At 44.9% G+C, this 17,221-nt stretch overlaps 1 protein-coding gene across 2 annotated transcripts in view; it reads right to left on the bottom strand.

Moving 5' to 3' along the window:
* Positions 1-1,512: 1,512 nt before the first annotated feature.
* The window catches only part of LOC132464294 (leucine-rich repeat-containing protein 4C-like), a 53,440-nt gene continuing 37,731 nt past the window's right edge, over positions 1,513-17,221 (bottom strand). For both annotated transcript variants that reach the window (XM_060060594.1, XM_060060595.1), the window contains 2 exons: positions 16,793-16,862; positions 1,513-5,890 (listed from right to left, as the gene is read on the bottom strand). In XM_060060594.1, the coding sequence (XP_059916577.1) occupies positions 3,882-5,837 (1,956 nt within the window). In that variant the 5' untranslated portion in view covers positions 5,838-5,890; positions 16,793-16,862 and the 3' untranslated portion in view covers positions 1,513-3,881. The remainder of the gene's footprint in view (positions 5,891-16,792; positions 16,863-17,221) is intronic.

Here is a 17,221-nt window from a genome sequence, read left to right as displayed (position 1 = left end):
AGATAGATCCTTCAACCATCCTTAGGCTTAACAAAATGAACAATCAAACTGATCTAAGTAGTCTCATATTCACACATCCTATTTACTGAAATACTACATAAATACATACCTAAATGTAGAGTGTCGTAGTGAAGCGATTCCATGTGTTGATAAGCTGCATAAAGACACTGCACCAGACTGCAGCATCTACTTGACATCACCAGATACATCTCCTTCATGGACCATATGTTTGTCTGTCTTTGCCGCAAAGGGAAAGAGATTCACATCTCAGTGCATTTTGCGTGGCAATTCTTTCTCAAGAGGTCAGTCAACAAGATGGAGCTTAAGAACAATGTGGTGGTGCGAGTCTGATGGTAGCAGCAGGGGACGTACTTTTCTTTGGAAAAATGACTTAGATGCAGTTCCCCAGGAGCTCACTGCCTTCTCAAGACACTTTCTTGAAAATGCTCAACATTTGATATATCATGTATTCCTCAAGTCCCATGGCATTGTACAATTTCAAGAGCAAGGGTATCAATCTTGCATCTTAGAGCAAGACATCCCAGGGTCTCAGCTGATTCCCTTGACAAACTGTCATACGTACCTCACACATCTTTCTTTAAATGTTTTACTGCTTCGATTGGCATGAATATTCACAGATTACAACCAAAAACATTGATATAACTACATATCCATCAATAACAACGTTTCGATTGTATTAAACAACATCCATAATGTATCTACAACGTTTTGTAGGCCTAATGCATAATGTAACTTAGTGATATTGTAAGCGATTTGATAGCGAAGACATTTTATTGTGAGGCTGACAAATAAATAGCTAAGAAAAGGAGATTTTTAAGCTTATATTTTAGCATTTGATGTTAGCATTGCATTCCCTGTTAGTCTCCTGTGATGACATTTTGTCATTTCAGATAGTATAATATTACTATCATAGCGTGACATAAATGTAACATGGCTTGGTGTGATGTTTTCATTTTCTTATGTATGTAAAGTTCTTCGCAAGAGATGGTTTCGATTATTCAGTGTCCTTTTTGTGATATATAGCAACCACAGCAACGACTGGCAATGCCTGACAGCCGTTACACTTGATAAAGTAGCAATAGTTGAACAGAAAAAATAATCTCAAACAAGCCTTAAAGGGGCACTGTCATGCATGGATTTCTTCTAATTTAAAGAGTACTGCTTCTTACTTGTGTTATGAAACAATCGCAGTCCGCCATATCAACTCTGTTTCCTGTGAAAATAACGTGGAGGAGACCGACCATTGAAGTGATTGGTTAAAGATTTGCATTCACCATTCTTCCAATTTGGAAGAATTACGTAAAAGGACCATCTGTTTCGTGATTTTTAGGCGGGAATGGAGTTGATGTTGCAGAACACATTTCTTTGACAAGACACATTAACCAGCGATAGTTTAAGAACTGGTACAACATAATTCATACCAATGAAAAGGTTTTTTGCAAGGATATTGTCATCCATGATGTCCCCTATACAGAAATAAGAATCAGACAATACAAAAAACAACAATAGTTTATTTTTTAACCATATTTTGTGTCTGAACTACAAACTGTGTTCCTATAATTGATCTTCATATCTTTTAAAGGTCATAAAAGAATGTTTACATGAAAATCAATGTATTATCTTCTTACAGCTTGTTTGTCTTTTTTTTACTTTTGAGAACAAGTTGTTTGCACATGTAAAATCAAACTTTAAAAAGTTTTTTTGTTTTTGTTCATTTTATTCTCAAAACATATGCTCATATAAATCTACTGCTAGAACAGCGTTTCCTCTCTAAAACAAACAAACAATCAAACCAACAAATCAAACTAAAGTATGAATTTCAGAGCGGCGACAAAAATATTTATACTTCCTACATATATATGCGACAGTCTAACTAACATATTTGTTGTTTACCTTCAACTTAAAAATAAGGGACGGTCACACTTGTTTGCTTTCTCTCGGTACGGACGATCAAATCAATCATGGATCAACACATACACCTCATTCCACGGGTAAAAATGGATTAAATGAACACGTATGCAACTTCAGTGCAACTTCAAGATGAATTTAATCCAGGGAGGCCTTGGCACAATGATTTGATATTTCTATAATCACGTTTTTGTATTTCATTTCCAAAAACGTTTTCATTGTACTTCCGTTTAATCTTTAATATTTTGGTCACAGTTAAAGCATATCATGAGAAAAACAATTGTTGGTATGGTCTGTCTTCAGATCTGCAACACGTGTAATTAAATGCATATTGTCAAATCCAGAGCCATTGTAGATAACCGAAGGGCTTGGATTGAATGTATCTGTGACTGGTAGTAGAGATAAAGCAAAGTCCTTGCAGGAGAGCCTCTCCGGAGACACCTTTCACGGTCTTGGATGTGACCAACACATCCTAACATCACACATTTCCAGTGTTGAGACTTGGCAAATGACTGTAGAGTAGACGCGGTGCATTCAGCGCAGGGTCTGTCTCTCAACCCATGGGCATGTCAATTAAAATGGAAATGGCCCAGAGTTGGGGCTCTGAGCGGAGATGAGACGCAGGTGCCACCGGGAACATCTGCTTGATGCCCGGTCCCATATGCCCTCCCCTGACGCCTCGCGCGGCATAAGCCCTGGCAGGACGGCCTCTCTGGGCCGGGTGTCCTGTGCTTGGCAGGGGCCCTGTGTGGATCTGGGACTCCCGTGCCCTGGCCATGTGTGATAGTGGCAAGCGGATGACAGACAATGTGCTCACGCAGCTGTATAAAGGATTTAGGAGTGTGTTTAACTGCCCCTCAGCAGCGCTGCTGTTATGCTAGGGGAATGGAAGCTCTGCTCGCCCCATCATGGCCCTAATCAAGAGGATTTAACTTTAATACATCGTGGGGTAAGAAGGTATCGTGATTTTTGTTTGTGAGAGAAGTGACATAGAGTTAACCATAATGCTGCTCATTATTCAGACACGTGTGTGTATTTTACCCTTTGATTTTAATCTTCCCAATTAGTCTTAGACTCTTTGTTTGTTGTGCCCTATGATTGCATTTGCATTAAGACCCTCCCTGATTAGCAAGCAGTTGTATGCTAGTAAATGACATCGTTAATTTCATAATCTGTGGACATCTTTGCACAGCTCAAAAAATAAAACAGGTGAATGTTAATGGGATAAATGTATAGAAAAAAAGAAACCACAAATAAGTCTGTTCCTTCATAAATAAAGTGTATAAACTTAATTGTTTCATTCCGTATTAATCTCTAATTGTTGGCTGTTATTTTTACAATAGTAAAAATACAAATGTTCCCTTGCTGTAAAAAACTCTGTGATGACATTTGATATCAGGATGATAGAATTTATGAATCAAAAACGAAAAACGAATCCCATTCCTCATATGCATCAAGAAGGTTTATCTTTTTCAAAAAACAATTGATGGCAAGAGATTCACTAACGAGGCTGAAAGTTTTTAGCAGATGGGAGAAAAAAAGCATCCTGTCTTCTATATGTCAGACTACCTGATTAAAATAAACCACTAACATTATTTTCTTTAAGCATTAAAGTAAACCTATCAACAATGAAAGAAAACCATGAATCAAGAGCTGAAAAAATAAATGCAGAACACATTTTTTTCTAAATTTAACCACAATATTTTTCTTAAATAAATAACCTTTGTTTTGTAAAGACACTTTTTGAAACAGTAGACATACCCTAATTCCCAAAGTCATTGAATAAACATCACCAACAAATGATTAGCCGAGGACACATCCAGGTTTGTCCCCTTCAATGGCCGGCAAACTCCTCAACCTCTCGGCCAATAATCGTCTTGTAAATATCGTCTATACTTGAATGAATCAGTGTGTGTGCCGTTCCATTCCGGGAAAACGAAAACGAAAGCAGATCAGATCTGGGTCTCTTGCACATTGTCTTTGGAGCTCGCCCGGATCAATAAAGGTTCATGCGCGGAGCTGTGTATGGAGTTGATGGTGGAGACGTGGTTGTACGCGTTCTTGTAGCTGTTGTAATGGTTGAGGTGCTCATGCTCCAGTGGGGGAAGGGAAAGGTGTCCCTCCATGCCTGGACCGCCGGTCACGCAGTCCTCGTCCACGTTGATGATCTCGATGGTGCGCTGGGGCGCGTGGTGGTTCTGCTGGTGGTGCTGCTTCCGCATCTTGTAGAAGATGATCAGCATGACGGCCGCCATCAGCGTGATGGCCACGAAGCAGCCAATGATGATCTTGGTGGTTTTCATGACCTCGTCCAGGCCGTTGAGAGAGCCCTCTCCGCCCAGCTCCGTGACGGGGACGGTGTACGTCCTCTCCGTCGTCCGGGTGGACTGCGACCTCCGGGCTGTGGTGGTGGTGGTGGTGGTGGTGGTGGTGGAGCTGGCGGAGATAGACTCCCAGGGACCGGACGTGGTGGGTCTCACGTTCTGCTGCACCGTGGTGAAGCCCTCGTTGTGTGGGGTCTCTATGGTCTCCACCGTCACCGTGGTGAAGTAGCTGAAGCCGCTGTTTTCGGTGGACGTCACGTTGAGCGTGGCGGAGGCGGTCGTGTTGCCCGCCGAATTGCTCACCATGCACGTGTACGTGCCCGTGTCCTGCATGGAAACATTGGTGAAGTTCAAGGTCCCGTCGTTCAGAACAGAGATGCGGACCCTGTACGCACCGTGTGTCATGACGGAGCCGTTGGGGGTAATCCAACTGACAGAGGTCAGGGAGCTGGCCCTGCATTTGAGCTCTGCGGGGCTGCCCTCTGTCACATTCAGGTCTGTTGGGCGCTCCACAATAACAGGAGCATAACAATGAAAGTAGTTCTGGTCCAGTTCCCCGATGTAGCGCCCCTTGTGGCTGAACGGGGAGCTGCAGCGGGCACAGCAACTAGTGTTGGCCGGCACCATCTCTTTCAGCCACCAGCTCAGCCAGAGAATATCACAGTTACAATTCCACGGATTGTGGTGTAAGTGCACCCTCTCCAGGTGATGCAAGGGCGTGAACAGATCGTGGGGCAACAGGGTCAGGTTGTTATGGGCCAGGTTGAGCTCCACTAGCGACTGCAGGTCGTCAAAAGAGTTCCTCTCTATGGTTTGGATCTGGGCGTGCATCATCCACAGCTTCTGCAGGTGAATGAGCCCTTTGAACGAGCCGGGCTTGATGACCGCCAGTTGGTTGCCAGACATCTCCAGCTCGTCCAGCCTCACCAGGGGAATCAGGTTGGGGATTTCCTTTAGGTTGCACATACCCAGGTTCAGGTAGCGCAGGTTGCTCAGCCCTTCGAAGGCCCCTTCCGATATGTACGAGAGACGCTTGAGCTCCCCAAGGTCCAGCCGGCGCAGCGACGGCACTCTATTGAAGGCATAGGAGGGGATGCTCTCTATGGGGTTATTCCTCAGCCAGAGCTCTTTCAGCTTGGAGAGGTACTCAAACGCCCCATTGGGGATGGTGGTGAGGCGGTTGTCAAAGAGCTCCAGGGTGTTTAAGCTGGCCAGTCCATTGAAGGCCCCCAGTTCAATGTTGCGGATGTGGTTTTTGCTCAGCTGCAGGATCTCCAAGTGCCTCAGGTGCTTGAAGCTGTCCACCTTGATGACCTGGATGAGGTTCTCCTGCAGGTTCAGGTAGCGAGTGTTGGTGGATATGCCATCGGGGACGTCGCGGAGACCGCGCCGCGTGCAGATGACCTTACTGAACTGGTTACTGCAGGAGCAGACGGATGGGCAGGTCTGAGCGCGCACCAGGCCTGCCACGACCAGTAGCTGGAGGGCCAGGAGCAGCACAAGCAATGGGTCGGACAAGGCCCGGTTCAGCCTAGGACCTCTCATCATCTGCTGCTGCTGAGAGGAGGTCATCTTGTTCAACATTCATAATTCATTGACGGGTCTTCCACTCTAGAGAGAGAGAGTACTTCAGCCGCCTGAAACGAGAAGTCAGAAGAGGGCAGAGTGTTAAAGTGTTTTATATTTACATGTGTTAATTTATCAGCCGCCGATAAGTGAGTGAGGCTGAGAACAATCTAAGTTTACAATCGAAATCGGAGTGGCTATTTATTAAATGTCTATCCCATTGGGATTTTATCATTACTTTTGCACTTGTGAAAAATGAAGAAACTTTGATATTCAGATGCTGTGCTGGATTTTGTTATTGTATTGAAAATGAAAAGGCTAAAGTGCTCCCCAAGCTATTTAAAGAAGAAGAAGAGAGGGTGCCTAGTGGCCATAGAAATCTGAAATATGAGGTTAATATTTCGTTTTTGTTTTTCATTTTTGCGGATAAGCGATACCACATACTACTAGTGTATGATAATTATTCTGCTGCAGATATCCCCAAAGTAAAAATAATGCGCCACATCATTGCTTTTCTGCACTCAAAACGATTCGTAGCTCAGGGCTTTCCATTGTTTGAAAAAGGCAAAGAGCCATCCAGTTGTTTCATGTATCAGAATCTAAACCTACTTATACCTCTTTATATCTACACCTAATTATACCTACAACCTACTTATACCTACACCTACTTATACCTTGTTATGTCAACAGCTACTTATACCACAGCATTGGGATCAATACTTGATCCTGATAAGTCAATGACGTTCCGACAGTGTGCATTATCTTTCAATAACTGCACACCTCTGCCTTTCAGCAGCTCAGAATCAATGCGCTACAAATCCAGCTTTACAAACAACTCTGAAATACAACCTTTGGCCTGACAAGGCGAAAACAATTCAATCAAAGGACCGCAGGAGAGTATTCTGAAAGTTACCTTACAGCTGAATGTAACCTACATCTAATCATGTTGCTTACGGTAGTATGAGCGGATTTACCCACTCAGGCGTATCTTGTGAATGATATATTTAGCGGGACATCATGCCTTAGTTTATTCCTTACATAACCCTCTTCATAGGTCTGTCTGAAATGTCAGTTACAGAGTAGGTAAACAAATCCCTGTGCATGCACAGTTCCTTCATAGCGAGCCCGTCTCTGATGCCTAGCATTGATGTTTGGAGAAACCGTACAATGTAAGGGCTAATGGTGGGGCTGGATTCTCTGGATCAAAACAACAGGACGGATCCGTGGTTTGTTTCAATGTTTTCGGGTTGGCAATGAAAATCCACAGCTCCGAAGCCAAGAGTCATGCAGAGACAGGATATTCTTGTAATAAGGAGGGAAAACATTGTCACTCTTTCTGGTTTTACTGGATTTCAGTACAAAGAAAAATAGACACACATGCCAGCCTCAACTTGAAGGTCAGTCGGAACAAATATATATATATATATACATACACAGACACAGCAATTTAATATCAAGGTCCAATTTATTTATTTTCTCCGGGGCTGTCAGTAGACTTCATCTTCTTCTCTAATGAGATATACACACGCACACACACACACACACACACATGCACACACACACACAAACACACACACACACAAGGAACAAAGACACACAAACACACACAAACACACACGCACACTGAGTCTCCATGCAGCGTTCAACCTTTTTGCTGTGTCATATCTCCAGGATGAATGGCGTACGGAGATAAAAGCGAGTATGACTTCTGTGTGCGGTGATTTATACCTGGCACTGAGAGAACATCAATAAGAGCCATGCCCCCCCCACCACCACTCCTTCCAGTGAGATATCTGGAAACTTCTGATAATATGACACATGTGTGGTGACATGTTGTCTGTGCAACAGGGTACAGTAGCGATGCCGTCCGCACCAAAGCCACCTGGGGACATGGGGAATGGATGGGAGAGATGTATCATTGCGTTTGTGTGTGTGTCTATGTGTGTGATGTGCGAGTGTGTGTGTTTGTGTGTGTGTGAGTTTATGTGTCTGTGATGTTCGAGTGTGTGTGTGTTAGAGTGAGCGTGTTTATGTGTGTGCGTGGCTGCGTGCGTGTGTGTGTGTGGTTGAATGTGTTTGATTAGTGTGCGGGTGAGTGTAATGTTTGTGTGTGTGTGTGTGTGTGTGTGTGTGTGTGTGTGTGTGTGTGTGTGTGTGTTTGTGATTAGTGTGTGGGTGAGTGATGTGTGTGTGTGAGTTAGTGATGGTATACGACTAGGGGTACGTTCTGGCAGTCAGGGCTGCCTCTTTGCAGTCACTCTCTGGTGTTATGTGTGTCACAGCGCCTATTTATATCCCTCAACTAAAGGCTTGTCTCCTTCCCTTCAAAACGGGCAGGCTATTACTGTAATTGCTGATTAATATATCGATTAATGACTCCATTCATCTGTAATTGCGAACTTCAAACTCCAACCACAGGAAGCCTGGAGGCAAGAGATTTTTTGGTGTATTCTTTGTATTAAATCAGGATTTTCTCTTCTTGCCTTGTTTGATCCTTCTCGGGGCTCAAAAAGAGCAGGGAGAGCAGCTTTTTGACAAGGGGTCTATTCGATCCCGGTACATAACCGGTACCGTGAGCATTTCATCTCCACGTAGCATTCAACCTTTTTGCCGTGTCATTTTGGTGGGATAAATGATAGAGATAAAAGCGAGTATGAACGCTGTGTGCGCTGATTTGTGACTTTCAGCGTTACAGCAAGCTGATACGTTTAGAATTAAGGGTGGGCTGAATCACGTTGCTAATAAGGTCTGAAACGTATACATTTCTATCATTTGACCTTATTTTTCTTTCTCTTATGGTACATTGGTACACAGCAAGGTTAGCGAGAGTGAGATAGTTTTGTAACTATTGTAACATTTCTTATGTTGCTTGATTTGGTGCAGCGTGACAGCTTCCTGTGTCTTCCTGCTGCAGTCTAGTCGGTCTCATTGGTGAGAAGTGACAAGATTAAGTTGATTTGCAAACCAAACAGTGAAGGAACTAACGAAACCGGCAGACAATGGAACCGGAAAATCTGTTTTCTCTGGGAAACTACATCAACACCGATGCCAAGGGTGGATACGTTGCTGGCTAACAGAGTGTAGCTCTGCTTCCTCCGGTTCCAAGCCATGCCATCGTCCCAATTTTGTACCAAACACTGAATGTCAATATGTAGACACTCTCTGCTCTGGAACGTGCATTGTGTTGTATTGTAAAGCGCTCAGAACATTAGCTTATCCCTTGTTGTGGTTGCATTAATAAATACATATCTATTAATATGCATGCACAGGCCTTCGTATGTAGTACACAGTGACGTCAGGGTGGAAGTAATTAACACAGGATATGAACAACAACTGATTAGATCTGATTGGACGAAATCACTCCATCCCTCGGTGAACCAATGAGAATACACCTTGGAAGCCATAGAAACTAGAAGCGATATTTTTGCATGCTGCAACAAATCAATATGTCAGAGGCAGAGACCACACGGTGCTCAAACAACAGCCCGACTGCCTTCCATCCATCATCCGCGACACACAGAGAGCCCACAGTCCAACTGATAATCACAAGGCTCCTGTTTGTTCCGGTGCATATAGATTAGAAGTCACACAGAAATCACACCGGGAGACAAAAACCCACGCGCTACCCAAAGAAAAGCGAAAAACACTGAACCACTATTCACATAGGAGACAATTATCCTTTAAAAATTGCTGTCTAATCCTACCCCGGGATAGCAAATTATTTCCCTTCCTTTTCATTGACTAAAGAAAAAGGATTGCTTCTTTCACTGGAAATATTTTCTACCTCTTCACATTAATAGCAGCATAAGAACAGGCAAACTAGGATGTGCTTGTGTGTGCGTGTGTATGTGTTGGTATTTCTCTGCATGCTTGTGAATATGTCTGAGTGTGTGTGTGTGTGTGTGTGTGTGTGTGTGTGTGTGTGTGTGTGTGTGTGTGTGTGTGTGTGTGTGTGTGTGTGTGTGTGTGTGTGTGTTTGTATTTGTGCACATGTGTGGGAATGTGCATCTGGGTTTGAGAGTATGTGAGCTAGTCGGAGTGTCCATGGTTGCTGAAACATGTGAAAGAGTGACAGGGAGAGAAAAGGGAAAGGGGAGGGAAAAAGAAGGAGCTATAGAGAGAGGGAGAAACAGATAGAGGCAGAGACACAGAGAGAGAGGGAGACGGAGACAGAGAGAGAGAGAGAGACTTGGAGACACAAAGAGGGGCAGAGCGAGAGGCAGAGAGGGAGGTAAAGAGGGAGACGGAGAGAGAAAGAGACAGAGAGAAACATAGAGAAAGAGATAGGGGGGTGGAAGAGACAGAGAGAGAGAGGAAACAGAGGAAAGAGAGAGGGAGAGAGAGATAGGGGGGAGAGAGACATGCAGAGAGAAAGAGAGCGATACAGAGAACGAGAGAAACAGAGATAGAGATAGAGACGGTGACAGAAAAAGACAGAGAGGGAGAGAGAGAGAGAGAGAGAGAGAGAGACAGAGAGAGAGAGAGAGAGAGAGGCAAAGAGAGAGAGCGGCAGAGATAGAAACAGAGAGAATCAGAGGGAGCAAAGGGAGGAGGAAGCGAGCGAGATTAATTAGATGCAAAATGAAATGAGGTCAGTCCTTAATAATAGCTTGGTAGTAACTTCCTAACATCCTGCGACGAAGCACAAAGCATGGCAGCGGAGAGGAACAACCACCCATCGTTCCCTCTTCCTCCTGCTCCTACCGTTCCCCGCATGCTGCAGAACCACCGTGGGCCTAAAAATAACACGCACACCACAATGCCCCGGCGTGACCGACGCGTGCGATGGGATTAATGTACTGTAGATGGTATCGCCCCGCGCGCCTGTGTTTTTTTTAACACGCACCGCGCGCATTATGTCACGCATAATCTCAAGCGCGGGTCTTAGCCGAATCTCACTGGTGGAGGAAGACGTGGCGGAACATCTCCTCCCCTCGGGGGCTATTGTCTGGAGATTAAATGAGACTGCTGTTGGATAAACCCGACGCATATAAATGAACACATAAATAAATAAGATGGCACAGGAACACATCGTATTACTGAACGACCACATAGGTGTTTTTTTTATGCGCAAGTGGTCTCCATGTTTCATCTTTATGGTGTGGAGGAGAAAGAAACACACACATAAGGCGTAAGGTATCCACGATGTGATGACAGTGTGGGAGGTTTTGGGGGGGGGGAGGCGGTGGCGGTGGTCCGCTGAAGGGAATGTTCCATCAACACCATGAAGGCTTGGTTATTACATCTTAGGGCTGTGACGGCGCTTGAATAGCCAATATAAATAACAATTACTTTATCCTATTTTGACAAACGGAGAGTCATTCACACAGTTTATCAAGACCTGCTACTTTATGCTTTGGATGTTAAAATATTTGGCGGTTGTTGTTAATAAATGAAGCGAGGCACAATTAAGACAACGTTTTAGACTCTGGTCGCTTGCGATGGGGTTTGCTTTTATTTATGTTGTTTTATAGACCCGACAGCGATTAATCAGAAAAAAATGCGTCATTAGATTAGCCGGCTGTGAAAATAAAGCTGAATTGCAGCTCCATTCCATTTATTATCAGGGCTGAGGTCCACAACACAGACACAGCATGAGTTTTACAGCTGAGGGAATTAGGGACCTAATGACATCATACATTAAGTCGTCTACTGTCCACCTGTCTGTCTTCCTGTCTGTCTGTCCGTATGTGTGGTTGTCCTCCTGTACGTCTGTCAGTTTGTTTGTCCACCAGTCTGTCTGTCTGTCCTCCTGTCTGTCAGTCTGTTTTTCCGCCAGTCTGTCTGTCGGTCCTCCTGTCTGTCTGTTTTTCTCAATGTCTGCCTGTGCGTCTGTGTTATTGTCTGTCTCTCTGTCCTCTGGTGTGTATCCATGTTCTAAAGGCCTGCCCTGATGAGGAGTCTCCCTCCTCCAGCCTCTCTTCAACAACGAAAGACGGGGAAACAAGAGAGCCCAGATATGGAGGCCAGTGAATGACAGAACCGCACGTCACTCCAGATGAGCACCATTTTGCGAAAAGCCGTCTGCAGCACTTCGACTTCGCCCACTCAATGGGAACGAAGAAAAACAAAAAAGCACACAACCACGATTTATAATGGGGCTAATTAGCAACAGCTGGGAAGCAGGGAAGCTCTGGTGTTCCCTTTCCCCCACAATGAATCTCGGTCCTTTCCGTATTCAAGTAAAACCGGAACAGAGGAGAGGGAGGGGGGCTCCTCCGCAGGAAGCATTTTCTGCAAACATGCGAGCCACACAGGAGAGGAAGCCCTCCTCTGTTGGAACGCCGCCTACGAAGCAGCCTTTCAGCCTCGGAGGGCTAGCTCTGGATGCTAACGTTGCAGGTTGCAGTCTGCTGCTCGTGTGCCATGGGTGCTGTTGAACAAAAGCGAGCAGGCGCTTCGTTAATTATCCATTAATTAGCCACACTCAAACACAAACACCAGTGGCTGAGGATCCTTGGTGGAGTCCCCTTCGTGGGATAAGGAGGTTCCTCACGGTTGTCGTGTCAACAGGAACACAGGGCTTTTATCGCCTGCCAAACGGGGATGGAATTGAGTTGAAAGGTCAGGGTCACGTTGTTGTCAGAGCCCGGCTGAAATCATTGCTCTGCATCGTCTTTGACGGCGTGTGCAAACATAATTTTTTTTTAATGGACGTTGGCAGATTGGACCAATTTCCACCCCCTCTCCCCCTTCCCTCCACCCGTCAAACATCAACTGATATCAGGCCCTAACAAAAGCCTTTCAGGTCAAAATGGTCAACACTCCTTTAGAAGCAACACGGTAGTAAAGCACTCTGTTGACACGGGACTGGCTCCTTGCATTATTTGAACTACTTAAAGGTGGTCTAGGTAAGATCTAAGAGCAATTATTTCTGTGTCATTTGTTATGAAGGGACTAGCCGTCCGTCATAATTACTGAGCGAAATGCTCTCTGAGAGTTTCTAGTTCGCTGTGCCCACCTTTGTAGGAGACAATTTAGAATCAGGACTGCCCCTAGCTCATTACTGGCCAATCAGTGCATCTCTTCCCTGATTGATTCCGGGCATCCATCTCGCCTGTCAATCACAGGTGCGTGAATGAGTCATTTCTCAACGGAGGAGAAAATAGAGACGCGATGGAGGCGTTTATTTTGGGTTGTTTAGTTTCTAAACGCTGCTCTCTCCTGCTCTTTTCTGCTCCCTCCAATCGTACCTGCAGCTGCTTGTACGAGACCGCGAGTATTTCTCCGGGTTTAGCAAACCGCGACCAGAGATGACATGACAGCTGCTCCTCCACCCACATATAAGAGATATATTATCACTCACCGCGGAGACTAACAGTCTGCCGCAGTACACACCACCACGGCCCTCCCCGTGCTCTCTCAACAGCACCGTATGCTGGTAGGCTAATTATGCAATGATTATCTCACAAACTATCAAGTAATATAAGAGAAGCAATACAATACAGAAAAATAGAGCAAATAAGACGACAAACATCATCGTACGGTGTGAGAGTAGTAGATAGCTCGATTGATACACCCACCCCTAGTAACTACACTTACTGCTGTACACTGATACTAGTACTACTAAGACTACCACTAGTACTACTATAACAACTACTAATACTATTACTACTACTTTTCCCAGATTAAATCGATAGAGAATATACAATTGAAAGACGACCGATTTGAACACTTTAAGGACAACCGTGGAAAGATTAGAAATTGATACAACCTGCCAAACGAAATTGCAATTGGAAATAATTTCCTCTGGTGCCCATCAGATTATTTCTGTTGTCCACAACAAACACAGACAAAATACAACCGGACCGTAGCTGTGTGTGCTCTGTAATAAACCGGATTGATGATTCATGTGTGTGATGTGTGGTCCTTCTAATCCACTTTTCTTCACAGAAATCTAGAAATGTTTACCCCCCTGATTCGCATTTTGTTTTGATTTGATTTTTCGTGACGGTTTACGATGGAATCACGGGGAGTGTTCCACACATCCCAGCTGCCGTCGCCGGCGGCGTTGCCTTCGTGTTTCATCACTTCGCACCGCTCCCCTTGCTCAAAGGCACCGCTCTGCTCCCCTTGAACCGTGCTGCGGCACCACGCCTTGGCGTGCGAGTCAGCGCTGACCGCTGCTCGCCGGGGCCGGGTCAGTGGGGGCCAGGTGTTCTGTGCTGCCCGCCGGAGCGTGAGCAGAGTGCTGTATCATGTCTGCGGGGCATCAGCGCAGTGCTATTTGAGTGCAGGGTTCATATCCTGCCGGCCGTTACATTGGGTAATGGCCCCGGCGTGAGTGGGAGGAAAGGGCCCCTGCAGCAACACATGCTCCTGATGAACGAGCTGATTCTAATTGGCCTCTTTGGGTGCAAGGGAAATATAAGAATAATAAGTATAGATATTCAATGTTATTTAACAATTTGATGGTTTAACTCGTATTTCATTTTTGGATCTGATTAATTTCTACCACTGTTCTTTCTGCTGTGACACCCACATTTCATTGACATTACATTTAGGGGAATTTGCTAACGCAAATTCTATCCAAAGCGACTTGCAACCAATCATTCACATTCACACACCAACGGCGGAGACCACCACGCAAGGCGACAGCCAGCTTGTCGGGAGCAGTCAGGGTTATGTGTCTTGCTCAGGCACACCTCGACACTCCATTAGTAGGATCGAACTAGTAACCTCCCGGTTACTAGTTTGGTCAATCCGCACGCCCTCCAGAGCTACTGCTGCCCTGTTTCCCTTCTTGGGTTGATAAAGTACCGTCTTATCTCATCACGTGATGCTATCTGACAAGTTATTTTTACAGAGTCGTTGGACATGACCATATGGTGACTGAATGGCATGGGCAGGGATCCATAGCCCTGATTCCTGATTGGCTGTGACCAGTTGGATGACGCTCATCTGATTCTAAAGCATAATTCTTAATAAATACAAATAAATTCTGCTGGCATAGACATAATATATTATTTGCGGACAAACTTTTAATACTCATAATAATCAAACCCTAACCCTGTTTTCCTACGACCTTGCCAAATGTATTTCCCCAAGACGCTTAATGCCCACTTAAAGGGTAGGTCAGTTCAGAGGCATGCTGCCCACTTAAAGGGGAGGTCAGTTCACTTAAAGGGGAGGTCCGTTCAGAGGTATGCTGCCCACTTAAAGGGGAGGTCTGTTAAGAGACATGCTGCCCACTTAAAGGGTAGATCAGGTCAGAGGCATGCTGCCAGCTTAAAGGGGAGGTCAGTTCAGAGGCGGGAGGTAAGTTCAGTTAAAGGGGAGGTCATTTCAGAGGCATGCTGCCCACTTAAAGAGGAGGTCAGTGCAGAGGCATGCTGCCCACTTAAAGGGGCGGCGCGGTCAGGGTTTTCTATTGAAGCCGTCTCCTGGCTCCTTGGCACAGGGCTGAGCAGGGGCTGTAAAATACATTGATAAAAGTGGTCGCAGGGTTTATAGGGGAGTATATTATCCTTTTATTGCCATGATATATTTCAATGCTTTGTATTATCAATCTTTTTTTACAAACAGAAAAAAATTGATACTTGATTTGTGTATTGTTTGATTCCCGCTTTAAGACACAGACTTTATAAACCCCCAAAGCCGGGGAAATAGAGGAGTGCCAAAGCAACGTGGAAGAATAAATATTATGAAGCCTAAGGGGATTTATTCTTTTTCAACGGATCTATTTTTCTGTCTTCAAGGTTAATGTTTGCTTGCACTATTGTCTGAAGCGCTTGGCCCCTGACCAGGATATTTCTCTAATATTTAGTATTAATATTCTGCCGGTGAAGCTTGAAGAAAGCCGGCCGCTTGATGAAAAATAAGAGGCGCGCTGGCTGGCTTCAGGACTGAGGACTGCAGAAGGTGAGACCTCTTGACGTTTGGACCTAGCCCCGTAACAGATAACTGCTAAGGACTTCTGTTTATCCACTCCAATTGCAGCACTTTAATGTATTCATGAACTTGGAGCCCAGGCAGCAGACGTTGTGGTGAATGGATGGCCTTACCAATACAAAGTTCCCAATGGGTTGTATTCAACTAGTGTACATCTTGGTTCTAAACACTATTCGGCATATGTGGAATTCAGCTGCTTTGAATTTATTATTATTTATATATTAAATACATTGAAGCCGAACTGACCTCTATCTATATATATATATATATATATATATATATATACATATATAAAGAATACAAAATACCGAGAATTAATATACATGCATTTAGAAATGTTGTTTATATATTACACATATATATGAGTATATGATTTGTAATATTAATAAGGGTTCAATGAATTCATATTGCCGTTAGAAACTATGCCATCTATATAGCATTATGGTGTTACATAACGTGTTACGTGACTTATCAACTGCACTTAAATCAACAGTGCAGATCAACGTTAAAATATGCTTCATCATGTGGTCCATCTGTTTACTTTACATTTGTACATAACATATAGGTCTTAATTAATTAATTAATTATCGGATCAATAAAACACACACACACATAAATACAGCCTCACAGACACGCGCGCACACACGCGCAAAAACGCACCCATGCAGACATCCACGCACATGCACACACATATACACACACTGTATGTAGACATACACACACACACTTAAACACACACACACACACACACACACACACACACACACACACACACACACACACACACACACACACACACACACGCATGCACCCACACACACACACACACACAGACACAGGAATACACAAATGCACACACTTACTTACACACGTACACGCACACACTCCCACACTCCCACACACCCAAACACAAACACACACTCCTTGCCATTTGTTCCCAGAGAGCGGGGTTAGGGTGAAACGTGCAAGTGTCCAGGCCGAGTTCAGGGCTCATCACCCAGGCAGGAGGGAGCGAGAGGGGAGGGTGGTGGGATGATCCAGGCTCACACTGGATCCTGTTCTCCAGGGGACTGGGCCCTTACCTGCCAACTCATGCACGTTTCCCAAGGGCCCCGGTCATCCCCGCGCTGCACCGCCCGCAGAACGTGGCCCCTGGAAGCAGGACACAAAACAGAAGGGGCGACATGAAGGACGGGTGTTGTGGGCGATGAGGCGCCTCATCGCCGGCCCTCTGAGGCCTCAGCGGCGTCACGCCTGCCGGCCGCGGGGGGGGGGGGGGCGGCGGTGAGAGTGGCCGGGCGCTCGCCAGACTCAAATGGCTTCCGTGCGGTTAGGTAACAGACTCAGATGAACGGAAATGGAAGCTCCTCGGAAATCTTGTTGTTGTGCCTCATGTAACAAACCCAGTCTAGCTTTTTATATGAATATGTATATATATATATATATATATATATATATACATGGACTGCATTTCTATTGTCTATATATGTATTTATACTTCATGTAATTGA

Source organism: Gadus macrocephalus, chromosome 9, assembly GCF_031168955.1.
Source record: "Gadus macrocephalus chromosome 9, ASM3116895v1".
Lineage (NCBI taxonomy): Eukaryota > Metazoa > Chordata > Actinopteri > Gadiformes > Gadidae > Gadus > Gadus macrocephalus.
The sequence above is the reverse complement of the archived record's forward strand: the minus strand, read 5'-3'. Positions and strand labels throughout refer to the sequence as shown.